General features: G+C 43.8%; 1 protein-coding gene across 2 annotated transcripts in view; it reads right to left on the bottom strand.

Annotated features, from left to right (window-relative positions):
• COQ8A (coenzyme Q8A) overlaps window positions 1–15,665 on the bottom strand; it is a 33,984-nt gene extending 18,319 nt beyond the window's left edge. The window contains exons 1-5 of one of the 2 annotated variants that reach the window (XM_042882561.1): window positions 15,583–15,665; window positions 4,997–5,188; window positions 3,053–3,457; window positions 1,892–1,958; window positions 483–557 (exon numbers count right to left, since the gene is read on the bottom strand). In XM_042882561.1, the coding sequence (XP_042738495.1) occupies window positions 483–557; window positions 1,892–1,958; window positions 3,053–3,457; window positions 4,997–5,173 (724 nt within the window). In that variant the 5' untranslated portion in view covers window positions 5,174–5,188; window positions 15,583–15,665. The remainder of the gene's footprint in view (window positions 1–482; window positions 558–1,891; window positions 1,959–3,052; window positions 3,458–4,996; window positions 5,189–15,582) is intronic. The other variant, XM_042882553.1, reaches the window with a different exon arrangement.
• Between the last annotated feature and the right edge of the window lie 2,311 nt (window positions 15,666–17,976).

Raw genomic sequence — 17,976 nt, 5'->3', positions numbered from 1 at the left:
CCTGAAGTGTTTTGTCTCTCTTAAGAACAGACCAGCCAGCCTCCCAATTCCCACTATGCAGAACCTCCTTGGATTTTTAAGAGCCTGCAACCAGTAACAGCATGAAGTTTTCAGACATAAGGGCTCTTTTACACTACATGGTTTCAATGAACAGTTCAAAAAACATACCAATACAATCCAAGAGAGGACATAAGTATGACATTCATACTCATGTGTGATTATGAGAAAATAAACTCTGTGAACAATGCTAGCAAAAGTATTCTCCCAAATGTATCTCCATCCTTTATCTACGCACTGAGGTTGTGGCTTACTTCAATAGGAAAAGAAAAAGCATAGAAGGATTATGATAAAAACAAAAGAACTAACCAATCTCCCAACTTTCAAAAGAATGCAGTCTTTCAAACAGCTATGCAAGCAGTCAGTGGCTGCGGGGGGAAAAAAAAAGAAAGAAAGAAAAGGATGAGAATGCAGAAAGAGCTTACCACTGCGTTCTTCAGGTCTAAGGCTCTTCTTCGCAACTTCTGCCAACGCCCCAATGCCAAGACCAACAGCTAATCCTTTAAAAGAAGAGGCAGGTCAGAGTGCAAATACCACAACTGCTGAGCACGTATCTTTTGCACTTGAAATTCAGTCTTCTTCAATCAGATCCCACATAGAGAACAGTTACTTGGAGGAGAAAGTATCAGGAGTCAGACAACAATACAGTGGAGATGGGAATCTTGTCAACAAATATTACAGACAAAAGAAATGGCAAGTCACTCACACAGTACTTTTCCTATTGCCTTTGACTCCACACTAAGCAAAGTTTTGGGCAGTAACGAACTTTGAAAGAGCTACAACCACATCAGGTCTAGACCTTACGGCAAACTGCCAGAATTTTCTTTATTGCAAAAATATTTTATTATACTACTAAAAGAACAAACCAGGAATGTGAATAAGGGAGACACAAACTGAACAGAGAAGCCAAATCATATATAGAGAGATCAAGAACGGTGTGAGGGGAACTGATGGCCCACTAGGGCTACAAAACAAGTAACAAGAATAATTTATTCCACCATTTCAAACTGCAGTAAGGAAAAATAAAATAATGATACTTAGTACTATAAATGCAGCTACCAGTAGTCACTCCAGCTGCAGCAAGCAGCATATGAAAATGCATATAAATGACAAAGTTCAGCAGTGCCTCACACTGATCACAGAGAAACATGAGCTCAGTAGGGGGAGCAAGAAAAAAAAAATCCTTAACTGTTTCAGCAACACGTTCTTTGCTCCCAGAACTCTGCTGTCCATGTAATTGTGCCTCCTAATACTGATACGCTCATCACCCCGCAATGCCTTAATGCCACAGCATTAAGATCAACACTCCCAAGTACATCTGGGAACAATGAAAAAATACGTAAAGAATGAACAAGAAGGAGGAATAATTCAAGTGTGAGTGCCAAGAGTATGGGAGTGGGGCTTTCTGGACCCCAGGAACAGTTAAACGAAAATCACTTTTAACCTTCTCAGTATTTTTTTTTTTTTTTTTTTTTTTTTTTTCCAAACTTACTTGATCTTGAGCACAAAAAGCAACTGAAATCCAGTGAGGACTGCCAGAAGCAAAGGGAGGCACATAAGTACTACCTTCCACAGCAGTTAGATAAGATAAAAGAGCAACAAAGACAGATGAAAAGTGTAACTTCTTTCTGACTAAAGGCTAAGAGCCATAATGGCAATGAAAAAGCCCAAGTCAAGCTCTGGAGCCAAACCATCCATTTGTGAGAGAGACTTTCCTATCAGCAAGCTTGACACAAAAATGGAACCACCTTCTGCTTTAGCAGGAACGTTGTCACAGCCAGCCATCAGTCTGTGCAATCGTAGTGACTTTGCAGATGCAGGTGTGCAAACTCACCTCCAAAGTTGGCAAGCCTCCCAATCCTCGTGACAGGAACCTTTCGCTCCCGAGCCCGTTCACTGAGCTGCCACAGAAAGACAGGGCAAGGAAAACAAACAAACAAATCAGTGACCTGCAAATACAGAGTGCAATTTCAAACAACACCTGAAGAGCATATCTGTGCTACAAAAACCTCTTCTTGAATGCCAAGGTGGGAGATTTTCAAATGATCACACGGCAAAAATATAGCTACCAAACTTAAAAATACATTAAACTAAGAAATGGACAAGAGAGTGGGATAGCTGATAACCATATTTAAAAAGTCCATGTTCACTTTTACCTCGACAGCCCTTAGATTCTGAACTTGGAGAAGCAGTGCAATATCAGCCAATGCTAAACTCTCTTTACATGTGCAGTTAAAACTCTTGGCAAATCATCAGATCTACAGGACTGTAGATGATTTCCCCACAAAACAGCTAAAGCAGAAGCATACAGTTTCACTGAAGCAATACCCTGACTAAGTGAACCCACAGCAGCATCTGACACTGGGTTTGAAGGAGGCAGGTTAGAGCAGAAGGCAAGTATCACCACTGTGAATTCTGCTGTAGCTTTTCAGTGCTGGCTTGTACAAGGACATAAATCCCAACTGTTGCTTCAGAGCTCTATACTACTCTCCAATCTACTAATGCTGAGGACAACATTCCATCCACTTCTAGGAGGACAACAAGAAATAGTGCAGGAAGCCATGGCCTTTGCTGAGTAAAGTGTAGATCCAATCCATTCTTATGGCCACAGCAAGACCATTAGCTAAAGGAGACAGACCCTTCAAGAAAACTATGATGAAATACAGGCCCTTCATTACTGTAACCTACATCAACACTTTGAGTCCACACAGACCAGTGAATGAAAGGAAAACTCCTGTCAACACAAAGTTTAAGTCTAATCCTACAGAGGCATTTTAAACATCCTCCCACATCAGAATATTGGATATATAGGGGGTAGATGTGAAAAGAGATTCTGTCACAGAAACCTGGGTTAAAAAGCATTGACACTACTATCTTTTCCTCTCCAAAAGGCAATTTCAGAAAGAGAAAAAAATAGAAACAAGAGAAGGTGACTTATGGATAATCCAGAATAGTAACCTGTAGTTATAAACAATACATACAAACATACACATACCATCTGTTTGTAAGGTTTCTGCTCAGTTTTGGCCTGTCTGGCTTTATCGATATCTTCAGCTGTTAATCCACCAACAGAGGAGTGATCTTGGTGAAAAGCCCTATTTTGTCCAAAGACAGCAGCAAAAGGATTTCCAGGGTCCCTAAAGCCTCCAAATAACCTTGCATCCATTTTGGGAGGGAAAGGCTTCTGACCCAGGCCAGAATCTCCAGTCTCACCAACACTTTTAAGAGGTCCATTTGTAGTGTAAGAGTAAGCAGGGCCCTCACTGCTGTGTTCATGAGGCTTGCTGGGGGCAGTAGAGAAGTCCCTCGAAGCATCCGATGGCTCTTGTGCCAAGAAGTCATAGTCTTTCCCAAAATCCTCACTGAAATCACTTAAGTTCTCCTGTTGTTTGCCCAGTTCCTGTAAACAGTAATAGAAACACTTTAAGTAAAGAACTTAAAACCTGCCCCCTACTTATCCACGGTCCTCAGAAAAGGGCATGCAGTTTGGCCCAAAGTCAAAAAAGTAACCTGTTGAGACTTCAGCACATTCACAGCAAAATATGGGAAAAATAAAAGGAAGGGATGCTGAGGACATCCAGAACTACTGGCAATCTTTCAGCACCGCTGGTTGGGCAAATTCATAGGTAGGTTCTCAAACACCAGTACCTGGAGATACAAGTCAACAGGATTGTAACCCTGCTGTGGTCAGTTAAGCAGTCAGCGTATTTTAGACTCTTTTCTAAACACTGAACACATTTCCTCTCCTTACAAAAAAACACCACCAGAACATCTTTGTGATTATTCAGCAGGTCTCATGCTATTCTGAACTTCAACAAGCAAGGGCAGAGGAGAAATCTGTTCGCAGGGACTGTGGCCAAGCACTGAATCGCAGTTTCAAGCTTCAGACTGCAGATTTCTTACAAAGTTCTTTTGGCAGCAGCCTCTCAAGCAACTTTTACTCAGAATGCAGTCTTGTAGGTGTTTTGATGTGACCTTTCTTGTGCAGAGAAACATGCACAGAAACAGGAGAATATTCTCTCCCTTCTTGAATGCAAAAGACAAAGGCAAAACAAAACATTGTCCCCATAAACAAATAAACTTAGGATATTTCTCAGGACAAAGCTATTGCAAGCTTAGGTAGAAATAAGGTAACAGACAAGTTCTAGAATTGAAGCTTAAGGAGGCCTCCAGGACAGCCCAAGCTTATTACATAAAATATCATTAAAACCTCACCCATTAGCTTTTGTTTTAAAATCATTATCTGAGCCACATCATTGCTCTAAAGGATGATTCTCTTGATGTAGATAAGCGCCACTTTTTCAAGAGAAGGCAACACAGCAAATGTGGAGTTCTTATAAATCTATCATCCTTGTGCCTGGTAAGAGAAGTTACTGCTTAAAAAAGAAGTCTGGCTTCCCTTCTGATCCTCACTTGCAAGCCTGTTCTTCTGAAAATCCTACCTCAGCTGTGAGTGAGGAACACATGAATACCTGACCAATTCTGGAACACATCACCTATACCAATTCTGTAAAGAAAGGAAGCGACAGTGCCAATAAATTCTAACAAATTCCGAGAGCTCATTCTCTCAGTCAAAGAAGAGGCAATCAGTTACTGAAGTCTGAAGAAGAATTTAAATAACAAAGCTACCAGCCAATTTTACTTGATCTTTGACAAGATTAGGTAAGCAAACCACACTTCATCCTCAGCAGGCCATAAACACTGATTAATGGAAACCAGTACACTAGTAACCATCCTCTTACACTCCTGCCCAAGCACCTATGGCATACTGCTGATGTTTTGGACAATTCCTGGCATACTCCAACATCTGTAATAGTTAATTTAGTAACTCAGAGAGCTAAGCTTATGATAGGATTTCCTCAGCTCTACACAACACAGAGAGTACCTGGAGGAAATGCCAAATATCATACTAGACTGTGCACATAAAAACTTCTCTTACCTGCATTTTTCCCCAGGCAGAACTAAACTGCTCTTCAGCAGTTGCCTGGAGACTCTTTGCAACGGTAACTGCATCGCCCCCAAGGATCACCTGCCGCAGCTGTCCTGCTTGGGTTTCCAGGACTGCTTTACTGAGCTTTGTCAAACCTTTCATGATCATGATGGCATCTGCCGCCATGATTGAACTTCTCTGCTGAAAAAAAGCACAAAAAAAAACAACAGGGGAAGAGGTCAAGGAACACGTTTGCAACCTTGTTCACATTACCTAAGAGCTTGTGGCATATAGCAGATAATCTTGTTTCAGTTTGACTACCAGCTACCATGACAATTTGTTTACAGCTCAGATAACACTTTAACCAGCATGAATGACAGCTAGTTACCTTACCAGGCAACGTGAGAGCTCTTAGGACTATCCACGAATTAGGACAGCATTCCAGGATTTCACACAAATATTTAAGTTACCAATGACCAGAGGAAGCAAAGACAGATGCATTTTGGCCACACGGCTAAGATAGTCTTAATTCTTCTCAAACACTTACAAAGCGTTAAAAGCATTAGTGTTTGACCTTTGATTATCAGGACATGGAACATGTTCTCAGCAACTGATAGCATGGATGAAGTGTACTGACAACTGTCACATCCCATTCCTGCCCTGGAGTCATGCCTGCTCATTTTACATAGCCAAATTTCTTCACCCTCACATCAATGAGTAAGCTTTATCTGCCCTCCAAAGGTTGTCCACTCAGTCCTCAACTCACTCTACTATTTTAAGTTGGAAATTAAGCAGGCTCAGAACACTCACCTACCACAACCTAGCATTCAATTTGAAGGTATCACACTGCAACGGTCTATCTTTTTATCCATATCCCTTCCTGTTGGAGAGGCACTGACTCAGATTCCTTAATCAGTTTCAGTATCTTCAGATACAAAACAAGAACTGTAGGGTGCAGGATGGTGTATCTGTGAAGAACAAGTTACACTGACTCCTTTATGTGCATGGGAACTAAGCTCAGGCTCGAGGCACTGCCTTTCCTTCATGTCTGTGGTTCATGTAAAAGAAAATCAGGAGTGGCCAGGATATGCCTCAACCATACAGAAGGGAGACTTTCCCCTTCTTACTTCATTCACCTCTGAGCACTATAAGGCCACAGATCTACGTTATTTTGTAGGCAGGTACCCAGACACCAGTTCATTTTCAGAAGATAACCTTCCAACATCTACATGCACACAACAAACAAAGGTTAACGCATTGGAGTGGTATGAGTGACACTAAGTAAGCAGTCCACATGGTTTACATGCAACAGTTTACATGCAAACCACAAGCAGCCTTTCCAGAAAAAGCAGAGCCTGTCTCAGAAACATGTCCTATAGCCAAATTTTGTAAGCGTGTTAGGCAAATGTAGAGTAAGCTGTGGTAACTGGAGTGCTTAACCAGCAATGGTCAATCAGTGATCAAAATCAGCAACAACTGCTGTAGCCAGGAAGTACTGCACACTCCAGGCTTTAAAGTATGGTTGCTAGAGGGACACTCAAGTGTTAGCAGCATATCTAGGCTACAGTTAGCTCTAAAAATAAAAATGAAGTCAACCTAGGTCATTATTCTGTGGTCAACCTTACAAAGCCTGTCCGTAAGCTACAGACCTATAACAAATGTTATTTCTCAATGTCTACAGCATTTAACCAATGGTTCAATGCTGCATAATGCACTTTCTAAACTTGAAAGCTGCCTGTCAGTTAAGGAAATGTATCCTGTGGACAGGATGGTCTATTTCTTCACATCTACAGCATTCCTCACACACTTTGTCCTCCAGATCCTTCCCCAACAACCCAGCCCTCCTTTGGACACTGTATGTCAATTTTTATGTCCTTCTTGCACTGGAATACCCAGACTGCACCTACTGCAGGAGCTGAGGCACAGCGCAGAGGGAACAGCCCCTCCCTGCACCCCATGGCACCACTGATATTCAATGGCTCATATTCAACCTGCCATCAAACAGAGCCCCAGGTCCCTTCATACAGGGCTGCTCTCCAGCGTCCAGTTTCCTGGACCATACACACATAGGTCAACTCCCAAAGAAATGCCTCCAACATATTTCCATGGAAACTGCAACAGATACAAAGAGCACAATGACTCTATTCGATAAAGCAAATTCTCAGCTACAGAACTCTGCTTTTCAACATAATCATCACCACGAGCTCTGCGTTTTCACCAGCAGTGAACAAGAGCCTGAGTGCCTCACCTATGAAAATCTGCATGGCCTCTGACATTGTGGGCCAACATAATAAAACAGGAGGCATAACTTTCAGAGGAACCCTCACGCATCCAGGATTGCCCCATCCCAGTTGCAGAATCCAGCACTCTCCAAGAACATTCACTGACAGAGGCTAAAGAAGAGGAGCACGTTTTCAAAAGTGAACCCATACTCTCTTTTCTTAAACAGGTTTGCACCTCTAGGCCATCTTCTTCCAGTTCCTCATCTTTTGAGCACCAAGCACTAGCCTTTCACAAAGCAAAGCCAGAAAAAGGCAGAGGAGGAAAAAAATTATACTGCAATGATTGCTCCTTCAGCACTAGGCATCAGGAGAAGGAACATTCACCTCTCGACAAGAGCTACACAGCTAAGAAGTACAACAAAAACTGAACTGATACTGGAGGCATTTTCCACAATTGGAAGAAGTCCCAGCTTATCTGGCTTTGTAAATCCCTCATTTAGCAGGGCACATTGGTTAATTATCCTTAAAATGACACAGAAAGCAGACACTAACGAAGTTACTGTAGCCAGAATGAGAAAGATGACAAAAAACACGTGTTAGATAATCAAGGGGAAAAAAAAGATTTCACACAAAAAATAGCCAAGAATTATTAGAATTTTTTTTCTCCCATAGAAAAGTAATAAGCACAAGTAAAAACAGGAAATATCAAAACTGGAAGCATGTACTTACAAGGCAGAAGACTGATATGTAACCCTAACAGTATTACACAGATTGATACCTAGTGTAGGCAGAAGGGATTTTTTTTTCCTTACACTAAGCTCTATTCATGCTACTACTAAATCAAGAAAAAATAGCATAATCAAGCTTTATCAAAGTGATTTAAAGGAGCCATTTCAAACTGAATTGATTCCAGCACAGATAGTCTGTATTACACTTGACTTGTCTCCTGAGATTCATGATCCGGAACTGGCAGAGGAGGCACTTTCTGTATGCATGCACACAAGCCATCACACCTGCACAAGTTGTCAGAGTGCCTGCAAAGCTATATCAAAGGGAGCTGACAAATGCCAATCAAGAGCTATTCTCCCAGTATAGGCTGTGTCACAGTTCCCCAGTTTCTATGGAAAGCACTCATACCTACAAGCAGCATTGACTGAGGAGACTAGAACAAAGTCATCCGCAGACACCAGACAAGATTCACAGAGGGCCAGAGAAAGGCAGAGGGGCTGATACAGGTTGGATACCACACTGGTAGGTAAATAGCTTCCTGACATCACATGAGACTTTGAACCCTATTGTAATGCCACACAACTAAACCATGTAATAAAGCAAATTGCCCACGATGCTCCTGTGTGCAATACCCACCCACCTAGCAAGCCACTTTCCTTCAATGAAAAGCACCATTTCTTTCCTTTATCAGCATGCCAACTACTGGACTGCAAGATTAGCAAGTATAACACAACTCTAAGTACAGTAACAAATAGCCTCACAACTGAGAGCTAACTAACAAATGCTGGCTTCAAAACATTTCTCCATCTGTCTCCCTTCTCTTCCCCATGCTAGCAAGTGCTCTACAAACATACAGGCTGGTCTGACTCCTAGACTTTCTTTTCCTCCCCCCCCTTCTCCATAATCCTAAACAGCCAAAAATCTTATTCATATCTATACATACAAACACATAAGCAAGACAAAAATTAAACCCAAGAAGGTTTCTAGCTGTACAGAAATACACCAAAAATATTTTTTGAAAGTCTGCTTCCAAAAATACAGCTCTCTCAATGTAAGGGAAGTACTTCTCTGTCATCAACAGTATGTTACCCACACAAGAAGGAAACTCATCCACTGTCAATTCAAACAAACTCCACACACACACACACACACACTGCTATGCAGTCGTTATGCAGTAGCCCACATTTCCCTCAGGTCTCCACAAAATTTCAACCACCATTATCTCCAACTTCTCTTTTAAACTAATTACAGTAAGGCAGACAACAATTACATGCTCATGAAGAAAATGATTTAAACAGTCTCTGTGTGTTCTGCCACTTCATTATTTCCATTACTGCAATCACTGCTATCTTAGTTGTATCTACACAAGGGCTACAATCCTGGTATCAGTGATAAAACCACACGGGAACACCAGACTGATTGTGATACCAGTATGAAACAAATAACCAAAAAACACAACTAAATTCCCACAACCACAACAACAAGGCACAGATCCCACAAAACAAGATACAGATCACCAGCTCATCAGCGCATTTGTTACGTGGCCACAGATCTACCAGTAGACTGTAACTTCAAAATAAGTGTTCATTAAGCTTTTATGCAATCTATCGTATTTTCATATTCTTCCATTTCTTTTCACGTTTTGCCATAACAGCCCTTCCATGTGATCCTTCCATTCATGGCCTTTTTCCGTTCCATCACATATCTCCCTACCAACCCCTTCATACCAGATTTCCAGGTCTCTGCTTGGACAGATTTTCAGTAGCTAGATTCCTTGGGTCGCAGCTGACCATACTGGGCACAGAGAAAACAGCATTTGAAGAGGAGGTCACCGTCATCCTCATCATCCCTTAAACTGTGCTGAAGACCTACCCTGCTTCTCTTTCATTCTTCCTGCTCTCCATGTCTCATATGCACTTCAGCTCCAAGAGAAATTTGTTCCAAGATCCAACCTATTACAGAACCAAGGGCTCCTATATTTGACTCCTGTCACATAGCTTTGACTCAAGCCTCCTTAAGCTGAGTTCTTCCAAGTCTCTGACAGAGCTTTTAAAACTATTCTTGTACAAGAGAATTTGCCAATGCAATTCAAACACCTACAAAAAGCAGGCAGAAGTTGCTTACTCTCTAATCACTGTAACAGCGATACGTACACGGACAGAATTGGCTGCTTGGCAGACAAACGTATCTTTCCATCAAAATTCAGAAAGCTTCACAGACATTTATGGCAAAAGACAGTTACTTCAAAATCCAGCACGAACAATTTTCCCCGTAAATGGCTTGATACACAATGTAAGAGTGAAAAAATAATAATAATAAAATACTTGAATACTTCAGAAGTAAGCACAGCCTGCCTTATTTTAAGCACAGACATCAATGCAAAGTGAATGCTCCAGACCGACTGCTCTATTTACTTCTTTCTGGACGCTGTCTGGGGTCGTGCAAAGGCACAGTCACAGCCACGTGCCTGGAATGTGCAGCAGCTCTTTCTACCACGATCATGATCTACAAATAATTCACTCACAGTTAAGATCCTAGGAAGGGAGTGCACTGCCTCATTACAGGCCACTTTCCTCTACTTCCCTCCATACATCTTAACACACTAATACATTCTGTCCCAGGCACAAGCTCTTTCCCACTACACTGAAGCAGTTTTGTCTTTGATTTTAAGGCCACCGCTCGCTTGCTTTTCCCCAAGACTGAGCTCTGCTACTGTTCCTAGGTGATAAGTACATGCAAGGAGGGGACAAATTAAAGCTCTTTTACTTCACTGGCCTTTGACATGGGAATTATGAGGCTGACTTTTTTCCAATCCCCGCTTCACCCAACACTGAGGGCAAAGAAGCTCTTGCAGTCCATCTTCCTCCAGGAACTGAAGTGGCACAAACAAAAGCAGCAGACTATTCACTAGCTGTTCTTAGAGGAATGGATCAACAGCTCTGTTGTGCTACCACTTAATTTCACAAATAATTACATTCATCCTCATTGATCCTGTTGGGGACCACTGTGGCCCATCTGCCAGTTCACAGAGTTGACAAGTTCTGAAGCATCCCTCGTATCAGTGCCACCATGAAGTACCCCTTCAAAAACGTTTCCCCACAACACCCACAATTTGTAAGATTTCTAACTTGTAGTATTTATAAAAAATGTTAAACTAAAGCTTTGCTGACCAAATCCAGATGTTTGTGCTCTCTCAGAGCCAGACAGAAGTTATCACCAAAGCTCAGCTCCCTGCTGGATGCCATCAGGATGCTGCACAGCCCCCTAGCATGAAGCTCTGCACAAGTAATCAACAAGGTTGTCTACTGATTCAGGTTGTTTGGGTTCTCCCCTCTCCCTCCATTTGCTCTCATATTGTAATTGTCTTTATTTCAAGTTTTAACTTCCTCAAAGCACACAGAATCCAATATGGAAACTGGAAACCAATACAAAAATTATGTTTCACAAACAAGTGAGATTCCTTTAGACTCAAATACATCATTACTTAAGATCATATTCTTGAGAAAAACAGAAGTTCTTCCTCTCTCACTGAAAGGCACAAATCACTCTTCACTAGTAGGTCTCAGAGAGCTACACAAAGGAGATTAATTTGAAAGTTCTCTATTTTAGCAGATAGCAGGTAATTTACCCAAAGTCACAAAGCACCTCAGTGCTGGAGCTGGGAAGAAAATCCCTGTTCTGAGCACAATTCTTACAGTATAACTCCCCAGTAATGCAGAAAGCAACTCAGATTCATGACCAGTTTGCCAAGTATCTTACTGGTATATTGTTAACAGACATATTTAAAGGATTAAATGATGCACCAGCAAAGGTTTTCAGTCAAAAACTTTTTAATTATAGCTTACTGGAAAACTATATACACCCTGTAACTTTATTGTAAAAATATCTCCCTATGTGCAAGACCTTTTTCTAATAAGCCTTTTTGTAGAGGGAGACAGAACCGTGCATGTTATGTCTCATCACTTTAAGAAGTCAGGAATAGGCACTCCATACATGCACCTTCAGGTGGCACAGATGCATTCTCTGCTTGCACAGTGATCAGAACCCCTCCGTTATCATTGCGAACAGCAGGTCAAACACCACAGCCTCCCACTATTGATTCTGGAGGTGTGCTTATCTATACAGATCCCGTGCCTTTCAACCTTGCCCTGGAAACTAGGGTTATGATCAAATTTAGAAACTTACACGACAGGCTATTCATAGACCCCTTAGCTCACATAGTTTGGGCACTGGTAATGCTTCTCCTACTGTCTGTGTCAGAACCTCTCTGTAAGAATATAGGATGCAACAAGAGGTCTGTAGGCAAAAGAGAATGCTTTAAGAAAACACAAATTTATCTCATTTTCATCAAAAAGGAGGAGCTTATTGGGAAAGTGAAGATCAAAGACAGTTATGGCTGCAGTGACAACGAAATGATGGAGTTCAAGATCGTTAGAACAGCAAGCTCACTACTCTACACTTCAGAACAGACTTCGGCCTTCTCCACAGATCTGCTTGGTAGAGTTTCATAGGATAGAGCTCTGGAAGAAAGAGGGGCCCAAGACAGCTGGTTGATATTCAAGGATCACCACTTCCCAGCTCAAAAGCAATTCATTCCAACAAAAAGGACAACAGGTAAAATTGTCAGGTGACCTGGCAACAAAAAGGAAGCCTACAGTGGAAGCAAGAGCAGTAATCTGAGAGAAATACAGAAATGGCCAGAGAACTCAGGGAAAGTTACAGCCCAAATGGAATTGAAACTGGGCAGGCAACAAGATGGGCTTCTACAAGTACATCAATTACAAGAGTAAGACTAGGGAAAATGTGGGTCCTCTCCTCAGGGAAACAGTAGACCTGGTCACGTAGGACAGTGTGACCAGAAAAGCTGAGGTACTGAATGCCTTCTATGCCTCAGCAAACCAGCCTTCAGAAATTCCAGGTCCCAGAGGTCAGACTGAAAGGTTGGAGCAAGGAAGATGGAACCTTGGTGGAAGATGATCATGTAAGGGAATACCTGAACAAACTGGACATTCAGAAGCCCTTGGGCCCTGATGGGAACCACTCACGAATCTATGGTCAATTATGTCAACAGGGAGAAGTGCCTAAAGACTGGAGGAAAGCAAATGTTAATCCTATCTTCAAGAAGAATGATCCAGGGAATGACAGGCTGGTCAGCCTCACCTTGATCCCATAGAAGATGATGAAACCATTTCCAAGTGCACAAAGGGAAATCATCAGACATAGTCAGCAGGAGTTCACCAAGAGGAAATCATGCTTGACCAACTTGGTAAGGTTCTACAACAAAATGCCCAACCTGATGGACAAGGGGAGAGCAGTGGATATAGTCTTCCTGGTCCTCAGGAACCTCATGGTGTTCAACAAGGAGAAGGGCAAAGTACTGCACCTGGCGAACAATGCCTGGGGCCATCCAGCTGGAAAGCATCTTTGCCTGGGGGTCCTAGCAGACACCAAGTTGAATATGAGTCAGCAACATGCACTTACTGCTAAGAAGGCCGATGGTATCATTGGCTGCATTAGGCAAAGTCTTGCCAGGAGGGCAGAAGAGGCAATCCATCCCTTCTATTCAGCATTTGTGAAGCTGCACGTGGAGTGCTGGGTTCAGTTCTGGGCATTCCAGTACAAAAGAAACATGGATATATTGCACAGGAAGAGTCCAACAGAGGGCTTCTAAGATAGATCAAAGGACTGGAGCACCTCTCCTAAGAGGAGAGGGATAGGAACTGTTCATCCTAGTGGAGGCTGAACAGAGATCTTATCAGTGTGTACAAACACCTGATATATATGTGCAAAGAGGATGGAGCCAGGCTCTTTTCAGCAGTGCTCAGTGCCAGGACAGGAGGCAATGGGGACAAACTGAAAAACAAAGGGTTCCATCACAAAGCACTTCAGGAGTTCACAAAAAGAATCATTTTACTTGCAGCCTATTATTCAATCTTTCCCAGTCCCAATCACTAAGCACTTGGATTGTATCAGACTGAAATGAGGATTTAATACTCCCAAATGGCATAATTCAGATAGCAGAAGAGCTGTGACATTTCAGAATACTACATTAAGCCCTTTTACAGTACATTTGCTCAACACATCAAAAAAGCATGGTAAACAGCTGGTTAAAAAGGAGACCTGAATGACAACAAAGAAGCTACATGAAGATCTAATCCACACACGTAGAAAGAAAAAAAAAAAAAAAAAAAAAAAAAAGGAGAAACTGTAGAGGCAGAACAAACACAGTAAGAGAACTTCATAAGCAAAACATACTACCTGCACAACACAGAACACTCCTGGGACCACATCTAGTTCTACCTATTATGCTGAGAAGTGCACCAAACATTTCAGGTACACAAGAACTGGGAATTTTAGATCTTTGCTTTAGCTCCACACATCTCTGCTGACTGATAAAACACAAATGCCTGATAAACAAGGCATGAAAAAACAGTCCCCCACTTGCCTGTAAAAGGACTGTTGGAAGACTGGATGCCAAAACAAGTTCTTGCTGCACAGATCCAATACGAGCTATTATTAACCTGCTCTAAATATCACAAATGAAACAAGCAGAGTTGCATTACACAGCACAGAATTCTCCTTGACCGCAACAAACAAGGTGATGAGCACTCAGACAGTAAACACGTCAGGGAATTGTCCACATCTGACCTTTTCTTCTACTTATCACACCACTTTATTTTGGACAGGGAGATGCCTTCAAAGCACAGCCGGCAGCCTATTTTTTTTTCTCCTCTCGATTAAGACTGGGCAACACGCTACTGTTTATTTTAAGCATATCTTGCTCAAGGTTACTAAGGTCATTGCTAACAGAAGAAGCGTTTACAAAAGGAAGAAATAAGTCCTGGGGTGTAAGAGTGAGCAGATCCACAAGCACACGAGCCACTGCTAAACTTTCCCTTCTATCTATGCAAAAGTGAGAGAGAGACAAAGTACTTATGACACAGAGGAAAAACGCTAGAGCCCCAATGCTCTGCTGAGGTGATGGATCTGCTTACAGCCCTCAGCTCCAAGCAATTCCCGAGCCCCTTCTGAAGCCCCTCATCGACCTGCTGCTGACTTTGACCACAATCTTCCTGCACCCGGTGCTGAGAATCATCTTCTGTACACTGAGAGCACATAGCCCAGCTCAGCGGAGCAATTCAAAGACAAGAGATAATTCTCAGTAGTCGACAGGTTCATTCCTTACAGAAAAGAAGCTGGGTTATTAAAGGAAGAACCTTCCACACCTTTGCCTTTCGTCTATGCTGAAGCACTGGGTAAAGGCACACGCTTATTCTTACGAAGCCCTCCTGCCTCGTTTATTTTCCCTTCAAGCGCAGCGCAGAGTTCGGGCTCCGTCCCCCCGAGGCACCGCGCCGCTCCCACCTCCGTTCCCGCTGGATGCAGCAGAAACGCGGCGGCTCTCAGCAACAGCAGCCCTCCCACACGGCGGGCATTCCTGCACACGCCGGGACGGCTGGCAGGGGAGGCCGGGCGCCCCGTAAAGCGTCGAAGCGAATTCCGGCCTGGAAGGCCGCCCCGGAGGCCCGTTCCTGCAGCTCCTTCAGCACCTGCAGCCTCCCGCACCGTCCCACCGCTGGGATCGCCGGGTGCCGACTCGCCGGGCGCCGCCTGCCCGAGGCCGCCCGATCTCCCCGCGCTCACCTGCCGCCGGCCAACACGGCCACTTCCACGCGCCCAGCGCCGCGCCGTGTGCCCCGCGCGACTGTTTACGGTCGCATCCGACCCCGGCCTCCGTCCGACATCGGGCCCCGCCCCCTCCGCGCTCTCATTGGCTCCTCCGCGCCGCTCGCCCCGCCCCCGGCGGAAAGGGCCGCGAGGAGCGTGCTGAGCCCGTGCGCGTCGCGCCCCCACCAATGGCAGGCGGGGGAGGGCGGGGCGCGCGGCGGCTGCAGGGGGACGTGAGGCCCGTGAGGTCCGTGCGGCGGTGGCGGGCGCCGGGTGCGAGGCGCGTGTAGCATGGCACGGCACGGCGGGGCGGGGCCGCCTGGGATGGGCCTGGCTGCGGGAGTGAATGGCGGCGGGATGACAGCGGGGATGGCGATTTCCCGTCAGAGCCGTGCCGGGAGGGCGGCAGGCAGCGCCGCTCGGCGGGGCTCCGTGCTGAAGAGACGTTTGTGAGGGGGCGCGCGCTGGCTGACGGCGCTGCTCCACGCGGGCTGCTTTCCCGCGCTGTCCCGGGGCCGGCCGGAACCGCTGTGGTGGTGGTTGCGGTCAGCAGCTTTCCTGCCCGGCCCATAACCCGGCGGTGCGTGTGCTGGGGGCTGCGGTACCGCGGCGGTGTATTTGCACAAGGTATGGGGCTTAAATAGTCTTCTTCTTAAGCAGGATTCGTAGGTGTCCACCAGTAGTAGCGTAGTTTACAGGAGTGACCCACAAACAGCCCTGAGCCTTAATTTCAGCCGTGTTAATTGCTTGTTTTGGCCCAGGCTGTAAGCTAACCAGCAACCCAAAACGCACACTGAAGGACATTTCATAGCCAGCTGTGTACAGGGCTCAGTCCAATGGTCCGTCTGCTAGTTCCAAACCTCCCTGCATTATAAGGGGGCAGTTGAAGCCCTTACTTACAGCTGCTGATTTGGCCGGTATTCATAAACACATAAAATGTTGCTTCAACCTTACATACACTCCTTCATGTGTTTTGTTTTAGATAAAAAAAGAATAGCATCCTTCCCAAGCCCTGAGCCGTGAGAAGCTCCCTGTCCAGAACTGAACAGACAGCCACAGCACAGGTATGTTTAGTAAAACTTATCACCCAGCTGCTATCCAGATTGGAAGGTCAGTACTAGAAAGGCAAAATTTGAGCTTTAAAGGTGAAGATGCATTATTGACTTCACTGCAGTACACGTAGGCCTTGCACAGACACAATATGTCTGAAATGCAGAGGCCAAATACAATGCTTTCATGTCTGAGAACTGGATGGAGATGAGGCATGCTAATGATGCAAAAATGTGGCTTTAATAAGATACTAGCCTTGAGAATTTTGTCTCAGAACACAGTCAGTGCTGACGTCTCCAGAAATACATATGAATTAACTGTTGTTATTTTTTCTCTAAAAGAAAGGTAATCTTTACCCTCATCTGGAAATAGATATATTTGAGATATCTTTCTTTAAAGTATGCTCTTTCATCTGCAGCTGTACTGAATTTGGATGCCAGCTCTAAGTTTCTGTGTAACACCACTTAATTTGCGTCAGCTCAGCATTAATTGTGAAATATACGTTACTCACTGTGCTGAGCACAGAGAATTCCATGGGTTTCTGCATGAACACGCTGTCATAGTTTGAGATGTAGGCAGAACAAGCAAAGGATCAAGCTCTCCCCATCTTTCTAAGACAGGCCTGGCTGGTTCACTTCATTCCCATGTGGTAAACCATTCTTGCAGCTGCTATTTAATTTGCATCACACCTTCTACTGCCAGGCTTTCTGCATCCTTAAAAGACCCCTTGTATTTGAATGCAAGACAGGCTTCTTCTATACTTAGACTGAAGAAGTGAGAAGGGTTTGTTCTCCATGGAAGTTGGAATGGAAGGAGTTGGGATTAAAAAACTGGATTGAAGCTAGCAGAAGTTGATACTTCATACTTTTTTGTTATTGTCACCATTTAGTTCTGCAGGGGGAATAGGAACAGGACACCCAGGATTCAAAGTCTGTAATCCAGAGGCTAACTTGTGACATTTGGTTGACTAACAGTGTTCACAATCCTAAATATAAAGGCAAATGTTGTATGTAGTGCACAGGGGGAATTGCGCCATGGCATAAGTCTTGCAAGGTCGCCATGCACTCTGAAGAGTAACGGCAAAAGATAAAATACAATATTTAGTGCTACCAATAATTAAATTCATAGTTCTGAATTCTAGAGAAAGGAGAGGCAAAGTATTTCAGAAATAAACTGAGCAGTCAAGTATCAGTGATTTATTTAATAGCCTAGTGGTTAACAACCCCCATGGGCTTTAAAAGATCCAAATTCAGCTTCCTTCTTTGCTTATGAAAACTTCAAGCATTCCACCCTCACATTAAGACTCTTGTTGTTATGCAT

This window comes from Lagopus leucura, unplaced genomic scaffold (genome assembly GCF_019238085.1).
Source record: "Lagopus leucura isolate 7727_CA_CO unplaced genomic scaffold, USGS_WTPT01 Super-Scaffold_73, whole genome shotgun sequence".
Taxonomy (NCBI): Eukaryota; Metazoa; Chordata; class Aves; order Galliformes; family Phasianidae; genus Lagopus; species Lagopus leucura.
The sequence above is the reverse complement of the archived record's forward strand: the minus strand, read 5'-3'. Positions and strand labels throughout refer to the sequence as shown.